Source organism: Populus trichocarpa, chromosome 5, assembly GCF_000002775.5.
Source record: "Populus trichocarpa isolate Nisqually-1 chromosome 5, P.trichocarpa_v4.1, whole genome shotgun sequence".
Taxonomy (NCBI): Eukaryota; Viridiplantae; Streptophyta; class Magnoliopsida; order Malpighiales; family Salicaceae; genus Populus; species Populus trichocarpa.
The window spans coordinates 3,897,139-3,918,615 of record NC_037289.2 but is presented as its reverse complement, the minus strand read 5'-3'; the positions used below and the strand labels follow the sequence as shown (position 1 = coordinate 3,918,615).

Sequence of the window (21,477 nt, the reverse complement as noted above, 5' to 3'; positions counted from 1 at the left end):
CATGCCTTGTTTTTTTTTAATCTTTTCTAAGGCTAAAAAAATATTTTAACCATATTCTAATAAGCAAAAAACCAAAAAAGCCTTTGGTTAACAACTCTAATTTTTTTTTTATTATATTAGGAGTAAATACATATTTTTATTGTTTTAAAGTTTTAAAAAATATCAAATAACCTTAGGTTAACCGTTATAGATGTTGTTGACTTTGGGGGTAAACTCATTATTTTATTATATAAAAAATTTGAAAAAAACTATCACACCATCGAATAATTTTTTAATGAAAAATAAATCTTTGAAAAAAAATTAAATTACCTCTACAATTAAGACTCCCATTTTTCTCTAGTCTAGGAAAAAATGATAATTTCACTACAACAATTAACGGTAAATCATGTCTAATGCTACAATGAAAAAACTCTACCCTATATATTTTTTTTGTTAATTTTTTAGTTTTTTTTTTAATTTAGTTATCAATTTGTTTTTTAGCTTCATCATTGCACACTGTCTTGTTTTGAATTTGTGCCTAAGAATTTGTTTTGACTAGTTTGCCGGAATCTCAAAATATAAAAAAAAATTCTAATATTTAGTTGATATTAAGTTTTACAAAAATAAATTTGGTTGTATAAATTAAAAGAAAAAAACTAAAAAAAAAGGAACCCATTTGACTACGCGTCTTTTTATTTTTGTCAAATTTAATTTTTTTATTTTTATTTTTTTAATTAATACAACCAAATTTATCTTTATTTAGTATTTTCACGCTTCTTTTTGTTTTTAATGTTAGAAAACATGTTTTTTTATTTTTTTTACCTTTGGATTTTGTAAAATATCTTTTTTGATTCATTTGATTTAAAAATTATATATTTTATTCCAAATTTTATTTTATTCACGTATCACTCTTTAAATTTAAAAGTAAATAAATACAACGAAGGAGGGAGAAAACTTTTGTTGGCGAGATCATGTTAAAAAAATTGATGTTAAAGTGATTTTCCTTATGAGAGAAATGCCATTGAGAAGTTTTTGATTTTTTATATTGTTGAAAAATATGGATAGAGGTTGAAAAAGTTTTTTTTTTTTTCTATTTGATTCTTTGTTTTTAAACCAATTTAAAAAGTTTTTTTGAGTTGAAGAATTAAGATTATAAAAGTATTTTTAAGATGTTTTTAGTTGATTATAGATATTTTTATGTGGCTTATGTTTTACTCTAATTATAAATTTAAAAGTGTTTAGTTAATAAATATATAATACTTTTTTTCATAAATTTTATTAAAATTTCTATTATTATTATTTTTTTTAAAATCAAATGGACCCTGTCAATTATTTCTAAAGAGGAGAGAGAGAGTGTGTTTTTATGGGCAATGCAAGAAGAAGGAAAAGAAAAGACAAAAAAGAGGACATCGTGCAAGTGTACCTTGGTCGAGGTTGTGTTGTTGCTTAGTGGACTCTGTCACTGTTCATTACCACTACACAGTAGCACACCCTTTACTGAATTTTCTATTGTCGGTGTATATATTTTATTTTTATGAAAAAATTATATATGTAGTTTTTTTATATATATTTTTATAGTTCAAAAAATTTAAGAGTAAATAAAAAATTTATGTATATAAGTTTAAGTGCAAATAAAAAATTTATGTATATAAGTAATAAAAAAAACTGAGAACCATATGTACTAATAAATAAATAAATAATAATTAACAACATCTAAAAATAAAATTTAAAAAATTAAGAGATAGATGTGGATCAAGATATTTAATCTCGTAAGACAGGACATTTCTCAGTCATGTTTGCTGCATTTTGTATATTAAAATTTTTTTATTCAACCAAACGATAATAAAAATAAACAAATACATTCAATTAATTGAATAAAATAAAAATAAAATAAAAATATTATGCAATACTATACATATTAGAAACATTATCTGAAACTACACATTTTTTTTTAAATATAGTTCATCTATATAAAAGATAAAAAAAATTACAAATGAATCAGAAAAATCTCTTCAAAAATTAAACACATAACAAAAAAATCACTCTTATTCAAAAGTAGCTCTCTAAACAAAATAAAAGAGAGAAGAAATATTAATTGAAATATAAATTTTGTTTTGAAAATAAATAATAAAAAGAACCATTAATTGAAAAAAAAGGGGATAAAACGTTGTTGTCAAGGCAAGCCCTCACGATTGGACCCTGATTTTTTTTCATTGCACTTTAGACAGACAATATATCATCTGATTTTGCTAAAATTGTTTTTATAAATTTCATCTATTTTGATGATTTAAATCAGTTTTCTTTTTTGTAATCCTATTTTTTAAAAAAATATTAAAATTAATTGATTTTTAATTAAAATAAAATCACTAAAAAAATATTTAAAAAACAGATTAAATAAAAAAAATTACATATACCATCTACAGTAATATATAAAAGAAATAAAAGTGGAGACGTGAAAGTAATCCCATGACAATTGTTCCTCCCACCATTGTTGACTGAACCAATCCAAATAAGAGATATTATGTTTGAATTTTAGAAGGTATTGTATAATTGGTTAGGTTTTAGATTTATTTTTTAAAAATTATTAGTTTGAATTTTATAAATTTTAAAATCACTAGTTTAATTTATCAGATTAAAAATTACTAATTCAAATTTTATAAATTTTAAAGCCACATATTTATTAATATGTAAATCTAGAGATGATAGCTAATAGGGCTTGATAACCGGCCCGCTACTCAATATTAGACACCCCAGCAGGGGACGCGTCGAGTTGTTTCTTTTTGCCTTTCTTGTTTCCTTGTAGTGCTGATTTTTATTGACTGATGATGCTATAAATAACACTTTTGATGGAATCTTTATTATTATGATTATTATCATTGACAAACTTCTTCTCTTTTCATGTTGCTCTGATTAACCTCTTAAATTTATTTGAAAAAACATTAATAAAAAGTAAAACTTGGAATCTCCGACTTGTGGGTTGTGGCTGTTGTTGTTGATGTTGCTTGAGTAGTTAACAACACTTGCAGTATTAGGGAAGGCATTGCCATGCTCAGATCATCTTGGACCATTGTCATTTAACAGTGAGGTTCGTCCTTTGTACTTCTATTTCTGCCTTGATGTCCTACTTCTTGCGTTATTTTGTAACCAACCTACGACCAAAAGAGAAAGAAAGGAAACGAAGAAAATCAGAGGAAAAGGGGAGAGAGAATGGTTCTGGAAAGCATTATTTCCACCATCGGCGTTGTTTCCCAGCACACCGTTGTTCCAATTGCACGTGAGATCAATCATTGTTTGAAATACAATCACAACTTTGAAAATCTGAAGAGGGAAGTCAAGAAGTTGAAAAGTGCCCAGCTGAGGGTGCAGCATTTAGTTGACGATGCCAGAAACAATGGGGAAGCAATTCTTGAGGATGTTATAAAGTGGCTATCTCTTGTGGAAGAAGCTTCAGAAAAAGTGGAAAGGGAGATTTTGGAAGATGAAGATAGAGCGAGAAAGAAGTGCTTCATCGGATTGTGTCCGGATCTCAAGGCACGATACCAGTGTAGCAAGAAAGCAAAGGCGGAAACACGCTTTGTTGCCAGCCTCCTGGATGAAAGAGATGGTTTCAGCACAGTTTCCCATCGAGCTGCTCCAAAAGGGATGGAAGCTATATCTATCAGAAGTTATGACGCCATGCCATCAAGAACACCCGTTTTGAAGGAAATTATGAATGCCTTAACAACTGCTGATGTGAACATGGTTGGGGTGTATGGAATGGGTGGTATGGGGAAGACAACGCTGGTAAAAGAGGCTGCTAGACAAGCCATTCAGGAGAAATTATTTAACCAGGTAGTGTTTGCCACTATAACCCAAACCCAAGACATCAAGAAAATTCAAGGGCAGATTGCAGACCAGCTTTCTCTAAAATTTGATGAGGAAAGTGAATGTGGAAGAGCTGGTCGATTGCGCCAGAGGTTGAAACAAGAGCAGAAAATTCTTATTATTCTAGACGATTTGTGGAAGAGTCTTGATTTAGAAGCAGTTGGGATTCCACTCAAGGATGAACACGAAGGATGCAAGATGCTGGTGACATCGAGGGAATTTGATGTTTTATCTTGTGGAATGGATATTCAAAAGAACTTTCCCATCAATGCTTTATCTGAAGAAGAAACGTGGGAGTTGTTCAAAAAGATGGCAGGTGATTAATTTTTTTTTCATCTATCAATACCATATATCACTACCTAGTAGACACGCAAATACAAAAATCTAAAATGTTAATCATTTGTTTTCTAGTGAGTATAAGCAACTGCTTCCATGAACCAGAGAAAAGCTAACAGTAACCTATATTACTACTTAGCAGGAGATCACGTTGAACATCCAGATTTGCAATCCTTGGCAATTGAGGTGGCCAAAATGTGTGCAGGTTTACCGGTGGCCATTGTAACTGTTGCAAGAGCTCTGAAGAACAAGAACTTGTCCCAGTGGAAGAATGCATTACGGGAACTAAAGAGACCATCTCCAAGAAACTTCGCAGGAGTGCAGGAAGATGTTTATGCGGCTATAGAACTAAGTTATAATCATCTTGAAAGTAAGGAGTTGAAATCAACTTTTCTTCTTTGTAGTCGAATGGGTTATAATGCATCCACTCGCGACTTGTTGAAATATGGTATGGGTTTGGGCTTGTTTTCTGGCTTTGTTACAGTTGAAGAAGCACAAGACAGAGTGCATTCGTTGGTTCATAAACTCAAGGCCTCTGGATTGTTGCTAGAAAATCATAGCGATTGGCAATTTTCTATGCATGATGCTGTGCGTGATGTTGCTATATCAATTGCTTTTAGAGACTGCCACGTATTTGTTGGGGGTGATGAGGTTGAACCAAAATGGTCTGCTAAGAATATGTTAAAGAAGTATAAAGAAATTTGGTTAAGTTCTAATATCGAGCTTCTTAGAGAGATGGAGTACCCACAACTTAAATTTTTACATGTAAGGAGTGAGGATCCTTCTCTAGAAATAAGTAGCAACATATGTAGAGGAATGCACAAACTGAAAGTCTTAGTATTGACTAACATTTCTCTTGTGTCTTTGCCTTCACCTCTTCATTTCCTAAAAAACCTTCGAACTTTGTGTCTTCATCAATCTTCATTGGGAGAGATAGCTGACATTGGGGAGCTGAAGAAATTGGAAATTCTCAGCTTTGCCAAATCTAATATTAAGCATTTGCCAATTCAAATAGGGCAGTTGACTAAGCTGAGAATGTTGGATTTGAGTGATTGTTTTGAACTTGACGTAATTCCACCAAATATCTTCTCAAACTTGTCCATGCTAGAAGAATTGTGTATGGGAAACAGCTTCCATCATTGGGCTACTGAAGGGGAGGACAATGCCAGTCTTGTTGAATTGGATCATTTGCCTCACTTGACAAATGTGGACATACATGTTCTAGATTCTCATGTTATGTCAAAAGGCATGCTCTCTAAAAGATTAGAAAGATTCAGAATATTTATTGGAGATGTCTGGGATTGGGATGGTGTTTATCAGAGCTTGAGAACATTGAAGCTCAGGCTCAACACATGCGCCAGTCATTTGGAGCATGGTGTTCTAATGTTGTTGAAGAGAACTCAAGATTTGTATTTACTTGAACTAAAGGGTGTTAATAATGTCGTCTCTGAACTAGACACGGAAGGATTTCTACAACTGCGGCACCTCCATCTCCACAATAGTTCTGATACTCAATATATTATTAACACTAGCAGCGAGGTTCCTTCTCATGTCTTCCCTGTGTTGGAGTCTTTGTTTCTCTACAATTTGGTATCCTTGGAGAAACTTTGCCATGGCATTCTCACAGCAGAGTCTTTCAGGAAACTAACAATCATAGAAGTGGGGAACTGTGTTAAATTGAAGCATCTCTTCCCATTCTCCATTGCACGAGGACTTTCGCAACTTCAAACCATCAATATTTCGTTTTGCCTAACCATGGAAGAGATTGTTGCTGAGGAAGGTGATGAATTTGAAGACTCTTGTACAGAAATTGATGTGATGGAGTTCAATCAATTGAGCTCACTATCGCTTCGGTGTTTGCCGCATCTCAAAAACTTTTGCTCCAGAGAGAAGACATCTCGACTCTGTCAAGCTCAACTGAATCCAGTGGCAACTAGCGTGGGATTGCAATCTAAAGAAATTTCAGAGGATGAGCCGAGAAATCCTCTCCAGCTTTTCTGTGAAAAGGTACCTACATAGTTTTCATTCAACTATGTATAATATACCTTCTTTATAAATTTAGGTTTTTAGATTGGTTGGATGTTTAAATAGTGGATAAGAAACTAAAAAAGCTCGTACAATTGCCAATTGATAGAAATTTCTAGTGATAAAATTATGACTGTTGTTCAAAGTTTTCAGTAATGATATTGTTTGCAGTTTAATACTTCAATCCATCATACCTTCTTCCTATAGACGGAAACTATTTCATGTCCTTGACTTTGAGAATAATGTCCTTAATAAAACAAAAATATTACATGCAGATTCTTATCCCGAAACTGAAGAAGTTGGAATTGGTCTCTATCAACGTTGAAAAGATATGGCATGGCCAGCTTCATCGGGAAAATACATTTCCTGTTCAAAATTTACAGACATTATATGTGGATGATTGCCACAGCCTGAAATATCTGTTTTCTCCTTCCATGGTTAAAAGTCTTGTGCAACTCAAGTATCTTACTGTACGTAATTGCAAGTCCATGGAAGAGATAATATCTGTAGAAGGAGTGGAAGAAGGAGAAATGATGAGCGAGATGTGCTTTGATAAACTGGAAGATGTTGAGCTCTCTGATCTTCCAAGACTCACATGGTTCTGTGCTGGCTCGCTGATCAAGTGTAAAGTGTTGAAACAACTGTACATTTGTTATTGCCCTGAATTTAAGACATTCATCTCCTGTCCCGATAGCGCGAACATGACAGTTGACATTGAACCTGGAGAATTGCATTCAAGGGAGAGTGACCACAATGCCGTTCAGCCTCTCTTTGATGAAAAGGTGACCTCTTCTTCTATTCTCCTCTCTTTCGCCCTTCCTTCTTTCACTTCATATATCAAAGCTCGAATCATTTCAGATTCTGAAAGGTGATCGAGGTCGTAATCCCTCTCTTCAGTACTATTGAAAAGAATATGAAAGAACATAAAGCTTTATGAATTTTAAGGAAAAATTTCAAGATAGTGTTACAAATCTAAAATAAGTCAACCAAAATTTCTGTTATTTTTATATTAATTTACCTGTGATCGGTCTTCATAAAGGTTAATTAAAATGTCAAATTTTTGAAGTCTAAAAGGACTGATAGACCACCGAAGCTGTAAAGTGTAAGCCTTTCTCTTCTTTAATCAGAAGGACAATTTTTTGCAGGGTAATACTTTTAACTGACCATTTTTTATCTATTCTTTTACATTTTAATTTGATGCCCAATTTTCTTTAAAAAAGGTTCTTAGTTTTATGGTTTAATCAGCAATTTTTTTCCATATGACTACTTATCCATTTGATTTCCATTTAATACATAGTTTTGATTTTCTTAAATCAAATTCATATATAGGATCAACTGATATAAGAAATTTGGTTCTGTCTTCACAGGTTTCCATTTATTCATAGTTTACCTTCTTCATATATAGATCTTTCGTATATGTTCTATTTATTATTACAGGCATGTTTATTGTGCTTAACAAAGACAGATGGACCTTGCAGGTTGCATTCCCTAGCCTAGCTGAAATCAAAATTTCCCACATAGAGAACTTGGAAAAGATGTGGCACAACCAACTAGCTGAAGATTCCTTTTGTCAACTACAATCAGTAACAATTTCTAGCTGTAAAAGGCTAGTGAGGGTTTTCCCATCAATTTTGCTAGAAACATTCCGGATGGTAGAGATGTTGGATATCCGTCATTGTCCTTTCTTAGAAGAGATCTTTGACCTTCAAGAAACTGGTGCATCTGGTTCCCTTCAGTTAAGAGACTTGTCCTTGATTGGACTAGGCAAACTGAAGCATATATGGAATAAAGATCCTCAAGGAATACTCAGCTTCCAAAATCTACATGCATTAAAGGTTTCTGATTGTAATGTATTGAAGAATCTGTTTCCCTTCTCTATAGCTAGAGAACTTGTGCAACTCGAAAAACTCAAGATAGAGCATTGTGGGAAACTGGAGGAAATTATTGTGAAGGTGGACAATGGTGAAGCAGCCCATTGTTTTGTGTTTCCGCTGCTAACCTCATTGAAACTTCAAGAATTACCAGAATTCAGGAACTTATATCCAGGGAAACATACTTGGAAATCTCCCATGTTAAAAAGGTTGGCGGTGTCTGATTGCTGCAATGTAGCATTATTCGGCTCCAAATTTCTTAAATCTCAAGAAACTCAAGGGGAAGTCCAACTTGGTATCCCGGCTCAACAACCTCTCTTCTTCGTCGAAAAGGTATGAATCTAAATTATGCCTTCTGTTTTCCTTTCACTTCTTCTCTGAGGTATTCAAAAACCTGTGATACTTTCATGCCTCAACATATTTCAATTGTATTACCATCATATTCATTGGAAGTGATAGTTTAAGGGTCAGTTCCTGGATTTGAGAAAAAAAATATGAAAAATGAACGTTTCTCTGCACAAAGCTTTTCCTTTTCTTTTCCAAACTTTCACTGTGCAAAGCAATATGTTCCGAGTTATTGGCTGCATAATATCAAACATCTGCTTCTCATTGAAAGGCTGTTCCAATGGCCATGAATATCGTCGGAACAGTCTAGACTCTGCGCCAAATGCACTTGGAATGAAATCAAGTAAAACTTTGATAGAAATATGATATAGCATAGCACTAACTTCTCTTCCCTTTTTTACTTTATTTGTTTTTCCTTGTTGCTGGTTAGTAACTCAACTTACAACAAGTTTCTACAAGAAATATAGAGAAATTTTGGTTTAGATGGAATAACTAATATCATGTCAGATGGTTCTTTTCACCCTTAAAAGAGGTAAAATGAATCAGGTCCCTCATGGGATCAGACCCTTCAGTGCATTTTTTGCTGATTAGATACTAAATTGGTACGTGAGCGCTTAATTTTCCTTTTTTTTCTCTTTCCCATTGTGTAAATTAATGCAGGTGAAATTACTTTTATTTGGACAGAATATCAACTCCCACTTTGCTTTTGTTTGAGTGTGTTGCAGGTGATCTCCAACCTGGAGGAATTGTCATTAGGTGGCAAGAACACAACTGCTTCAATCATTTGGCATCACCAACTTCCAATAGAGTGCTATTCCTCATTGAAAGTTCTAAAGTTACACGATTTTGGTGTTAAATCAGATCCTATCTCATTCGGTTTCCTGCAAAGATTACGGAATCTTGAAACACTATCCGTGACACATAGTTCTTTCAAAAAGCTATTCCTGTACAAAGGGCATAGTTCATTCAAAAAGCTACCATCGATCAGAGAAGTTGTTGGTGAAGAGAGACGTGCACTTGCACGATTAAAAAATTTAACAATACATGCAGTTCATGATATAAAACATATATGGAAGCAAGACCACCTGCTAGCTCCCATTCTTCACAATCTTAAGACTCTCAAAGTAGAGGATTGTCACAGTTTGGTCAGTTTAGCACCATCTTATGTGTGTTTTCAAAATTTAACAACTCTGGATATACAGTCGTGCCTTGGATTATTGAACTTGTTTACATCATCAACGGCTAAAAGTCTTGTGCAACTTGTTAAGTTGACCATAGCTCATTGCAAAAAAGTGACAGTAGTGGTGGCAAGACAGGGAGGAGATGAAGCAGATGATGAGATCATTTTCAGCAAACTAGAATATTTGGAACTTCTAGATTTACAGAATCTCACAAGCTTCTGCTTTGGAAATTATGCCTTCAGATTTCCATCATTGAAAGAAATGGTTGTCGAAGAATGTCCTAATATGAGAATTTTCTCTCCAGGAGTGTTAAGCACGCCAAAGCTGCTGGGAGTACACTGGAAAAAGTATTCTAAGAATAGAGTGCATTGGCATGGTAATCTTGATATTACCATACAACACTTATACACAGAAATGGTATGTATCAATAACTCCTGTATTATGAGCATGGCTTGATTCTTGCTCCTCTTTCATAATAATTCAAATATTCATTTTTCCTTTTCTTCTAGGAATGAGTAGGTGCTTCAGCAATTTAGCTTCTTCTTCTTTTTTTTAACTAATGCAATAATTTGGATTGGAGCAGGTTGGATTTGATGGTGTAAAGAGGCTAAAGGTATCTGACTTTCCTCAATTGAAAGAGAGATGGCAATGCCAACTTCCTTTCAACTTCTTCAGAAATTTAACAAACCTCACGGTGGATGAATACTGTTATTCGCTCGATGCTTTACCTTCCACTCTGCTACAGTTTATGAACGATTTGCAGGAACTGCAAGTGAGAAACTGTGATTTACTAGAAGGGGTATTTGATTTGAAAGGTATTAGTCCAGAGGAAGGGAGGGTTTGGTTACCCCTTTTATATGAATTGAACTTGATTGGTTTATCAAGGTTGAGACATATATGTAACACAGATCCTCAAGGAATTCTGGAATTCAGAAACCTTAATTTTCTAGAAGTTCATGACTGTAGCAGCTTGAGAAATATATTTACACCATCGATGGCATTGAGCCTTGTGCATCTCCAGAAAATTGTAATAAGAAACTGTGACAAGATGGAAGAAATCATCACCAAGGAGAGAGCAGGGGAAGAAGAAGCAATGGATAAAATCATATTTCCTGTACTAAAAGTGATCATTCTCGAGTCTTTACCTGAGTTAAGCAATATCTACTCAGGAAGTGGTGTTCTGAATCTTACATCGTTAGAAGAGATTTGCATAGATGATTGTCCAAATATGAAGATCTTCATCTCCTCCCTTATAGAGGAACCGGAGCCTAATTCAGTTGATAAAGGAAAAGAGCAGAGGCAAGGTCAGGGAGACAATTATAATTTCACTGCACTTCTCACCTATAAGGTCAGTTTGTCTACTCAAGCCTCTTTCACCAATTCCCCATGTTGTAGATGTTAATACATACTATAGTGACTCTGTTTTTCTGGTTATATATTAAATCATTCTGAAAGCAAAACATTGGTAGAATAATGTAAATAATGGATGTAACCATCAAAGGATAGATATATATGTAAGATGTTGAACCTCATAATCCTGGAACAGTAACCAACTAAAAATAATTTCATTATTCACTCTTCTAACCATGGTGCTGAATCAATTATCCAGGTTTCCATTCTGGGAGAATATGAAATATAACATATTCATGAGTTCTTCTTTTGTTTTTGCAATATACACAAGTTGACTTGAATTAAATGATGGTAATGGTTGGTGGTGGGAGCCTGCCAGTTTAGGCAATAATATCCTGTACATTAAAGGGACACTAAATCCTACTTTCTTATGTCTTGGATTGGTTTGCAGGTTGCATTTCCAGAATTGAAGAAATTGAGAGTGGATTGGAATGCTATCATGGAGGTGACACAGTGTGGCCAATTTCGGACCGAGTTCTTCTGCCGACTAAAGGTTCTTGAACTCGTCCACTTTCCCATTGATTGTGTTGATTTTCCATCCTGGTTCCTTCAGAGATTCAACATTTTAGAGAGCCTTGTTGTGTGTGATGCTTCTTTCGAAGAAATAGTCCGGCTTGAAGAGATGAGTAGCAGGCCGAACCAGGTCTTTGCTCAGCTAAGAGTATTGGAGCTGTCTAAGCTGCCGGAACTCATGCATCTGTCGAAAGAAAGCTCGCAGGCATGTCAAATTTTCCAAAATCTAGAAATTCTTCGAGTATCTGAATGTGGCACACTGAAAACTTTAATTCCAATGTCGGTATCTTTCCGATGCCTGATGACTTTGGAAGTCTCAAAATGTAATGGGCTAGCAAGTTTGATGTCTTCCTCAACAGCTAAAAATCTTGTGCAACTCACTAGCATGAGTGTAGTCGAATGTGAAACGATTGAAGTAGTAGTTGCAGACGACGAAAATGAAGCAGAAAATGAGATCGTTTTTCATAAGTTGGAAAATTTGGCATTTCACTGCTTACCAAGCCTCACAAGCTTCTACATGCAAAACTGTGCATTGATGTTTCCTTCATTGGAGAGAGTATTCATAGATCAGTGCCCGAAGATGGAATTGTTTTCCCGGGGAGTCATAAACACCCCAAAGCTAGAGAGAGTACAATTAACAGAAGGAGACAGCACAGGATTCTGGAAGGATGACCTTAATTTGACTATACATAACTTGTTCGTGAAGAAGGTATGAATTCTTTTGCCAAATTTAGTTGCCTAGTCCAGATTTTGTTTTCCTTTTCTCCTGGATCCAGAAAACATGAGCAACTAATGTCTAGCTACTCTGCCAACATAAAACTAACGAATAATCTTGTTAAATTTCTACTGCTTTCACCATACTGTGACTCTTAAGTAATGTAACGATACAGCTTCACATAGGGAGTCAACAAAAAGCTCCTCTATCCATTCAAATCCTCTTTGTGTAGTGACCTCTAATTCTTTAGTTGACTCATTTCCAACTCAATTTCATTTGCTGGGTTATGGCATGGCACAGTCCAAATTGCCAAGCTCATCTAGGCAGCCCAGCTTAGCCCGTGAGACAACTGCAGCACATAAAAATCAAATGTATGCTGTCTCTGAAGGACCAGCTTCTGAGAATTTGCACGTGAATGAGAATCCAGATGCTGGAAAAGATTCCCATCCTGTCATCGAAACAAGCACTAATCTTGTTATCAAAGAACAGGCCATGAGAAATGGATTGATGAAACCAGGCCCTCAAGTGACCTCAATATACCAAGATTCCCAGGCAACTTTGAATGATAAGGTAGCTGTCTCTTCTTTTTAGTTGCACTGTTCCTGACATGATCTTGAAAAGCTTGCCACATCCTGAACGCAGGAGGATCGTGAACAAGGTCAGAGTCCCCTAGCTCCCATTGACATTGAAGCTCCCATCTCTCAGCAAGTTCAAAATGATTCTCAAGCAACTGACGAGGTAATTCTCTATTTCAAATTAAACCATTCAAGCACCGTCTTTTCTTCTTAGATGATACTTAAAGAAAAACTGAAATTACTACAGAAGGAATTCCCGCAAGACCAATTTATGACTGCTTCTTCAAGTCAGCAAAAAAGCATTGTTCTTGTATCTCCTCCCAGTGCTGGAGAACAATCTCTTGCATCAACTTCTGCATCTTCAACCAATGAAACCTCCACTCAGAAGCTCGCATCTCACACTTCCTCGAGACGAACTTCAGAAACAATTACAGAAATCGAGTCTCTATTTGCTACCATGGAACAATTGGTCAGACCATGTCCTGTGTCTTCTTCGCAGCCTGAATCAAGTGCAAATACACATACTGAATCTTATGAGTCTGATGTTGGGAGCCCCGAGAGTCATGTCTACTCTATGGGTTTGATAAAGAAAATCTTATTGAAACCCCTGACGGAAGTAGCAAGATCACCTGATGGCCTCCTGTTGCTAGCTACAATGAAGAATCTAAAGAAAAGTGATCTCCTAAATTCTCAGCAGTTAGAAATCATTCAAGCTTACATTGACAATTTTCATAGTCTAGTGTCCAACTACCCATTGTACGAGCACCAAATTGATAGGACAAGTGCACTGAAATGTTCCATTGAAGATAAGAAAAAAGGAATTTCTGACCTCAAGAACCATTATGGAGATCTTATCAACAATGCAAGCAGTCTTGCTGCAGAGAGGGAAGCATTGAAAAAGAGACTTGATGAGATTGCAGAAGAAGAAATTCACATCCGAGAAGATGCAGACGATCTCCGTACACAGCTGATCAGTTGGAAAGCTGAACTAGAAACGCACATGAAAGCTCTTCCAGAAGCTTTGAGACAACAAAATGAAGCTGAGAATAGAACCAACAATTCCAATGATTATTGGGGTAAGATTCGAAGCTTATTTGCTTGAGCAGTTAAGTTGTTGGGATTTACTTTCGAGATGGTGATTACTTTTGCAATTATTTGTTGCCATAAACCATATACATTGAATCACTATCTTTGTCTTGTAATCAAATTTATTAAGTTACGATCACCCTTTGTAAACCTTAAAACAGGCTTTAATAATCAAATCATATTTTGCTCTACAATTTCTGTCAGCAATGAAGTTTGACTCCTTTGACTAAGTTCAGGTTGTTATTAATTTATACTTAAGCTGGATGTATTTCTTTTCGAAAGTCTCTGTTACACATACACATTCTGACAAAAGATGAATGATTAATTTATAGTGATAGTCTTTTTTTCTCAGTGAAAAAAAGAAATTTCATAACAAGAACAAAGTTTACTTATAGATCAACACCATGATGTAATTTGTAGTTAAAAAAAGAAAGAAAGAAAACAATAATCTTTCAAGGAACTAAATGGAGTTCTTAATCTCCTTGTACATACAGTAGATGCCCTGGAAAGGATGAGTAATTAACTCAGCAACGTATTCATGCAGTCTTTAAGCTGATCCAGCTACGCATAGCCATTGAACCTTGAGATTTGGGTTTATAGAGTCAAAGAATTCAGTGGTCAAGTTGAACGATTGTATAAATGTCAAAGCAAGTGTCACCACTTCCTCCTCCAAACCCTCGATCACATTCTGGGGTTTTGGCCTTGAAGCAACCACTTGCTGTTCATGTAATTGCGAATGCTATGTAATTCATCGTCTCTGAAAATCGTGAATCCATGAAAAAGTCCTCTGTTAATCTACTCGGAAGAGAGGGGGTCGGGCAGGTGATGATACTAACACATGAGAAAGTAAAGTTCATTAACCCTGAGGGGTGTAGCTCAACTGGTCAGGTTCTAGATTTTGCTCCCTACAGGTCATCAGTTCGAATCTCATAAACCTCAGAGTCATTAGAGGGTTACATGATTGTTAACTTCAGGACTCGTGAGATTAGCTAAAGTACGCATAAACTAGCCCGGACATCCACGTCAATAAAATAAAATCATAATGATGACTCAAATAGTGAAAAAATTGTACTAAATTGGCTAAAATGAAAAATACGCATACGCTCAGTTGATACAATTCATAACAAAGGGGAGGTTTTATTAACAAATTGATGAAAAAATAAGGTGAAAATAGAAAGCTTAGTTTGAGCAATTTTATGATCATTGAAGTATTCAACTTTAAAAATAGCACTTAATTGTGTCTTCGAGACACAAGATATCGAGATAGTATACTAAAAGAACATATTTTTCTATTTTAAAAGATAAAAATTCATTTTAAAATTATTTTAAAAACATATTTATTTTATATTTTTGTCTCTATCTTTCCAACAAAAACCATTTATATCTTTTTGTATCTGTTTTTGTACCTAACCTAGAATTTTTGTTCAGCTGGAAAGCTTAACCAATCTGGAAAGTTTTGTCATCGTGAAGCATTATTGAACTATTTTATCCAGGTACAAGCTTCTGTTCTTTCTGTATCCATGGCCGATTTTATTGTTTAAGAACAAAAACAAAACATCAATGATCCAAGGAAATAAATGGAGTTCATAATCTCCTTATTCATACAATACTTGTTTATTTCGAGATGCCTTGGAAAGGATAAGCAACTGATTAACAACTTAATTCAGTCTTCAAGCTGATCCTGCAACACATAGCCATTGACCCACGAAGAGAGCATCACAGTTGAGATTAGGGTTGATAGAGTCAAACAATTTGGTGGTCAAATTGAATGTTTGTGTAATGTCAAAGCAATTGTCTCCACTTCCCACTCCAAACACTTCATCACATTCTGGAGTCTTGCCCTTGAGGGATCCTGTCACTGCTTGTCAATTTTTAACGTTGACAAAAAAAAATGGGGTCAACATTTTAAAAGAATTTATCGAATGCCTTCACACAAGCAAGCAACATAAAATGCTACTATCAAACCCGGCTTATTTCAAGACTCGAGTTAATAACTATACTCTGCAGATGCAAATGTCCATGCATAACATTTTGAATATGGAATCGGGTCGAATCAATGAGCTTGTAGATTAATAGTATTCTCATAAAAAAATGAAATACGAACAGGTTCGAATCCATTTTTGTACTCAATCCATTGCTAATATAAAAATTAGTGTGGAACCCATATTCAAATACTTACATCCAAGAATTCGGCTTTCAGCCATGGAGACAGCGAGGACAAGCGAGAGCATCAAAATTGAGCTGAGGAACAAGGCTGGTTTGTGGTTCGCCATTTCAGTGTCTTCCTTCCTTTTCCTCTGCTCTTTCCCTCCTCGCCAGTGGATTCTCCTTCTGCAGTGAGATATGACTTCCCATGATACCTCATATTTTTATAGTACAACTTCCATGGATGAGGTCAAGAAAGAAGCCAAAAATCATTGTTATGTTAGTTTCTTACGAGGGGCCGGCTCTGATTTACAAAAATAAGCATATTTCCTGTTATTCTCATTCCTTGGATTTTATGTGCCCAATGCAGTAACCATCACAGAGAAACAATGGAAGTTCTCATGTTTCCTGTTCTCAAGTGGTTCCTCACCACCATATCACTATGCACAGCACTGGAACACTAGGCACAGTTTCTGAGTGAATTTCAACCTTTTAAAAAAAATTAATTTTTTTATTTTAATTTAATTTTTTAAATATTTTTAGATAATTTTAATTTGCTGATATTAAAAATAAATTTTAAAAAATAAAAAAATATATTATTTTAAAATATTTAAATAAAAAAATACTTTAAAAAATAAAATAACAAATATGCTATTGGCTAGTTTAAATCCATAGGTATATTAGAGAATTAATTTAAAATTATTTTTGATATCTTACTTGAGATTTTAATTTTTAAAAAAGTAGTCCAACCCAGCAACACCCCATTTTGGACCAGTGTAGTCCAAATTAAAAGCCCATCAATACTTCAACAGTGAAACTTTCCCTTCTTCTCCGCTGCTTGCATTGCTATTGCAATCTTAAGTTAAGACCTGCTGGTAGGGTTTATCATTCTCTCCCCAGAACTGAGATTTTCCCACTATCTCTATCTCTCTCTCTCTCTAGAAAATGACGAAATTCAGAAAGCTAAATCGACCCACTGGTCATCGTATGTCCATGCTCAGGTTCTTCATTTCTTTTCTCTCTATTTTTTTTCTTAAAAAAAGTTTGCTTCTAATTTTGTATTAATCCAGTCAAAATCGTTATTTATGATGTTTTTATTAATTTGCAGAACTTTGGTGTCCCAGTTGATCAAACATGAGAGAATTGAAACCACTGTTGCAAAGGTTGGATTTTTTTAACTCTTCATCTATAGGGTTTTTGTAGGGTTTATATACCTGGATGTTATATCGGCAATAAAGATTTAATTATTTTGACGATTTGAGACTGAAGAATCCATGGGTTTTTCATTTTTGTTTGATTTATGAGGAAGTTGATTGAAACATTGAGTAATGATGTTCAGAATATCTGGGTTTAGCTGATTTTTTGTTTTGTACAAAAAGTTTGCTGCTTTGAGTGGATTTTTGGTGGTGAATGATGCAAATTGAGGGCGATGAAAGAAATTGTTTGGTAATGATGGTGATAGGATTTCCATTTTTATTTATGATTTTGCAGGCAAAAGAGATTCGACGTCTTGCAGATAATATGGTACAGCTTGGGAAAGAGGTGTGTAATAACTTGGTTATATGAATCAGCTTGTTTATGGTTAGTAGTGATTGAGCACGTGAAAGGGATAGAATAATCAACATTATTGATGACATTGTTAACATGAACACCATCACTGGCAATTTGCAGTCTTCTTGTCATTGCTTGTTATGAGGTTGCATGAATATGTAGATTGTTCTTTAGATGTAATTGGAACAGAAAAACTGAGTTCTAGTAAAAAGGAACTTTTTGATTGGTATCAGTCAGTGCAAAAGAAAATGAGCTTTTAATCTATAAACCCGTCTCTTCTGATCACTTTCCCCCCGTCTATCATTACTTATTGTATTTCATAAAAAATACAGGGGTCCCTTTGTGCTGCAAGGCGTGCTGCGGCATTTGTGAGAGGGGATGATGTCATTCACAAGCTGTTTTCTGAAATGGCTTACCGTTACAAGTAATTTTTTAGATGTTATTATTCATCTAAGTTCTATCTGTGTAACTTTTTAGATGTTATTATCCATCTAAGTTCTATCTGTATTATTTTAATAGAAGGGCTTATGGTATGTATTGATGTTTCAGGGACAGAGCAGGTGGTTACACAAGGATGCTTCGAACTCGCATAAGAGTTGGTGATGCTGCACCAATGGCCTACATTGAGTAAGACCTTTATTGCCAATTCTAAACTGTTTTTATCACTTGAAGACTTGTTATTTTTGTTTCCACTCCTTTTGCACAACTGCTGCACTCTCCAATTGGATAAACTGTGATGAAAGTAATTGTTTTATTACAAAGAATTCTATGGAATGAATGGTCTGAATTTTTATTTTTTTTTTAAGGAACACCCTCCATATGAAACCCAAGGGATTACTGAAATCAAATAAAATTGGTTTAAATGCTTATATGAATACTTGTAGGGGAAACCTAATATTACTTTCAGTTGAAGTTCATGAACTTTCTTCCCGGTAAAACATAGATTACAACTTTCCAGCTGTCTGACAACTATTGTGTTCATCTCTGCAGCTTATGTAGAGTTGGTTTACTATTGGAGTCCATTACTTGAATTAAAAGTCAAAATGCAAAAGCTAATGGTAATGGTAATTGTTATATCAAAAGGGAACCTGTTGATGCTAGTTCTGGAAGTAATATGAATGTTAATAGCATTAAAGTTTTAAAGAACTGCAAGGATAGGATTTTGTTACTAACATCCCTATAGAGTACTGCTAGAGGGTCTGTGCACTGTTTCTCTGTCCAAAAATTATAAGGGAATTGGAGGGCTTTTTATTCTGATTGCCTTGGTTTTATATTTCCTCATGTAGACGATCCCTTTATTCTCCATTCTGCAATTTGGGTCAATAATGTCATCAGCAAAATTTCCATACCTATACAAATAAATGAAATAAGAGAATGGAACTAATTATTAGTTTATCTGTGCCCAAAGCTGAAGTTTTGCTGTGTCACCTTAGAAATAAATGTGTGATAGGCACCTGGGAGGTGTTCTGTTCAGCAGTAAATTTCAAGTCTTAGTAAGAATTGCTAATCATGCTATTATTGAAAAAATGAAATTTGAAATTTTCTACTCATTAGATTGTTAAATTGTCCTTGCTAGAAGGTTATATTTATTGGTTGAAGTATACATTCTCCATAAAAATGGGCAAAGCTGGCATTCAACAACTGGTGTAAATAATCAATAAGCTTTTCCCAGACACAATGGATGGCCAAATGCACTCGAGTATACTTCTTGCATCAGAATAAACTAATATCGAAGTATATTGAGGACGATGCCTTTCACTTTCAAATCTTTCAAAGGGAGTTAAAAAGCTGTTGTGTAATCTTTGAGGTCGTGAAGTAAGCAATGTCTCCAAAGCCAACATCTGGTGTTTTTAGAAATGATATCATTAATTGGTGTCGATTTTTTTCCAAGAGTTTGTTGAGGGTCGCCTACTAGTTTATTCTTATATTTTTATATCTGGACAGGTTTATTGACAGAGAAAATGAGCTTAGACAGTCCAAACCACCAACCCCTCAACCACCACAGAGAGCTCCTTTGGATCCCTGGACAAGATCACGGCTTACCAGGCAGTTTGCACCCCCTAAAGAAGAAAAAAGCTCTGATCCTGAGATATGATACAAAAATCATTAGCCTTTGCTTGCAGTGTTGTGTTTGTGCTAAGCTGTTAGCCTTCAATACCTCCTTCTCATGCTGTGCTATTAACAGTTTGATACCTGAATTATATGAATGCAGCATCATTTTACCTCTCACTGTTTATTGCCCCAGTTTTTGGGAGAACATAGATAAGAAGGTTCCAATATGGATCAAAATGATTGTTCTTTTCTTGCTATTGTAGAAGGGTGATTTTTGCTGTACAAATTGAAGGTTTATTGTAGAACATGTATCAGGGTAATGTCATTGTGCAAGAATTTAGAGTCGGATATTTTGATTATGTTGAACTTACTCTGACCTTGTTTGATTTGCGTTTCAATGCCATGACATGTAGATCTTGCTCTAGTATTTTCACTATCCGCTGGGTGAAGCAAAAATATATTTTAACTAAAAAAAAATGATAATAATCATGAATTGAATGAGGATTTTATTTAATTTTAAGATGGAAACACATAATCTGAACTTATATGTAAAAGCAGATAAGTGATAACAAAAGTGAAATTATATTATTTTAGTTTTGAGCTAAATAAAAAATATATTATTGATAACAAATAATAAAACTGTTTAAAATTGTTAGACAAAAAAAATATTAAAAAGAAGAAGAAATAATAGCTTGGATGTTACGGATTAAAAATCGTTAAACCTCTAATTTAGATTATGCAATGATTTATTTTATTAATTTTTTTAACACAAATATAAAATAACAAAAAATTTAAAAAGAATTTACATTCTTTTTAGATTGCCCAACATACCTTAGTATTAAAAAAAAACCAACCTAGATGCAAGGGCTTTCTAGCCCAACCCATGCACCTGAGCCTAACTGTTTTTATAATTTTTTAAAAGAAATGAAGACATGTTGTCCATTTAATTTTTATTTTTAAAAAAATAAAATAGTAGTTGATGTATTTTTTTGGTTTTTTTTGCTAAATCAAAACACATAGAGAACACTCTAAACATCTTAATAAACTTATTCATGATCTCAAAAAATCCAAAAATAACTTAAAAAACCAAAATCAACACAAACATGAAAATATTCTCATGGTTAGATCTACATCCTTGAGCAAGGAGAAGAAAAAAATACTTAGGTAAAACTCCTCTCGTCAAAATAAACTAATTGAAACTGATATCAATTATTTTGATGGTTGAAATCATCATTAATGACTATTTTTTTTCTACACTAGAATCTAATGAGCCTCTTTCCTTGCATAAAAAATATTAAAAATAAGAAAAATAAAATTTAATACCTAAAATAAATTCTTGACAACCTAAAAAACCAACCACCAATAAACAAAAAAAAAAATAGGACCAAAATATGTTTCTCTGAATAAAATTCAAAATCATCACTTATTTTACCTTTTTTTTTTAACTTTGATCCTATATTTTTCAATCTAAATTTTTTTAACAAAAAATGTAATTAAATGTTAATTTAGATTTAAATAAGTTCATTTGATAAAAAAAAAAAAAAAAGAAGAAGAGGAAGAAGATTAAATTGAAAACTTAGAAGAAATTTATTATTCGAACCCACGTAAATACGTGAGAGAATGAAGGACTTTAGTTTATGACAACAGTTCGGAGTGTTGACCAGCACCAGTTCAAAAGGCATGCTTAGCAAGTCAACAGTCAACATTCCGAGGAAGAGCCAAATCTGCAACCGCCGCCGCCCCACGCACCTACCTGAAGAGAATTGAATTAAAAGCAAGGTTTTGCAGTCCAAACAAAGAGTAAAAATCAGGGAAAGAACGCCGCCCGA

The 21,477-nt window shown here is 34.2% G+C and overlaps 2 protein-coding genes and 1 long non-coding RNA gene across 9 annotated transcripts in view; 2 read left to right on the top strand and 1 right to left on the bottom strand.

The window, feature by feature from the left end:
* LOC18110142 (uncharacterized) overlaps positions 1-14,094 on the top strand; it is a 39,540-nt gene extending 25,446 nt beyond the window's left edge. For 3 of the 7 annotated variants that reach the window (XM_052452720.1, XM_024600699.2, XM_052452722.1), the window contains 7 exons: positions 7,683-8,408; positions 9,146-10,018; positions 10,185-10,949; positions 11,403-12,233; positions 12,540-12,809; positions 12,882-12,977; positions 13,062-14,094. In XM_052452720.1, the coding sequence (XP_052308680.1) occupies positions 7,683-8,408; positions 9,146-10,018; positions 10,185-10,949; positions 11,403-12,233; positions 12,540-12,809; positions 12,882-12,977; positions 13,062-13,916 (4,416 nt within the window). In that variant the 3' untranslated portion in view covers positions 13,917-14,094. Of the gene's footprint in view, positions 1-2,860; positions 4,160-4,321; positions 6,187-6,479; positions 6,987-7,682; positions 8,409-9,145; positions 10,019-10,184; positions 10,950-11,402; positions 12,234-12,539; positions 12,810-12,881; positions 12,978-13,061 lie in introns of those variants that run through there. The other 4 variants (XM_024600700.2, XM_052452723.1, XM_052452724.1 and 1 more) reach the window with 4 other exon arrangements.
* A 1,372-nt stretch (positions 14,095-15,466) lies between these two features.
* On the bottom strand, positions 15,467-16,481 carry LOC112327485 (uncharacterized). The gene is made up of 2 exons (XR_002981737.2): positions 16,080-16,481; positions 15,467-15,758 (listed from the first exon to the last, which is right to left on the bottom strand). It is a non-coding gene; the product is annotated as an uncharacterized LOC112327485 (long non-coding RNA).
* Positions 16,482-16,874: 393 nt separating this feature from the next.
* LOC7479131 (uncharacterized) lies at positions 16,875-20,034 on the top strand. Its single transcript, XM_002306987.4, has 6 exons — positions 16,875-17,046; positions 17,154-17,208; positions 17,537-17,587; positions 17,929-18,020; positions 18,146-18,223; positions 19,541-20,034. Exons 1-6 carry the CDS (start codon positions 16,991-16,993, stop codon positions 19,689-19,691), a joined length of 483 nt encoding a protein of 160 aa, XP_002307023.1. The 5' UTR covers positions 16,875-16,990; the 3' UTR covers positions 19,692-20,034.
* Positions 20,035-21,477: the final 1,443 nt, after the last annotated feature.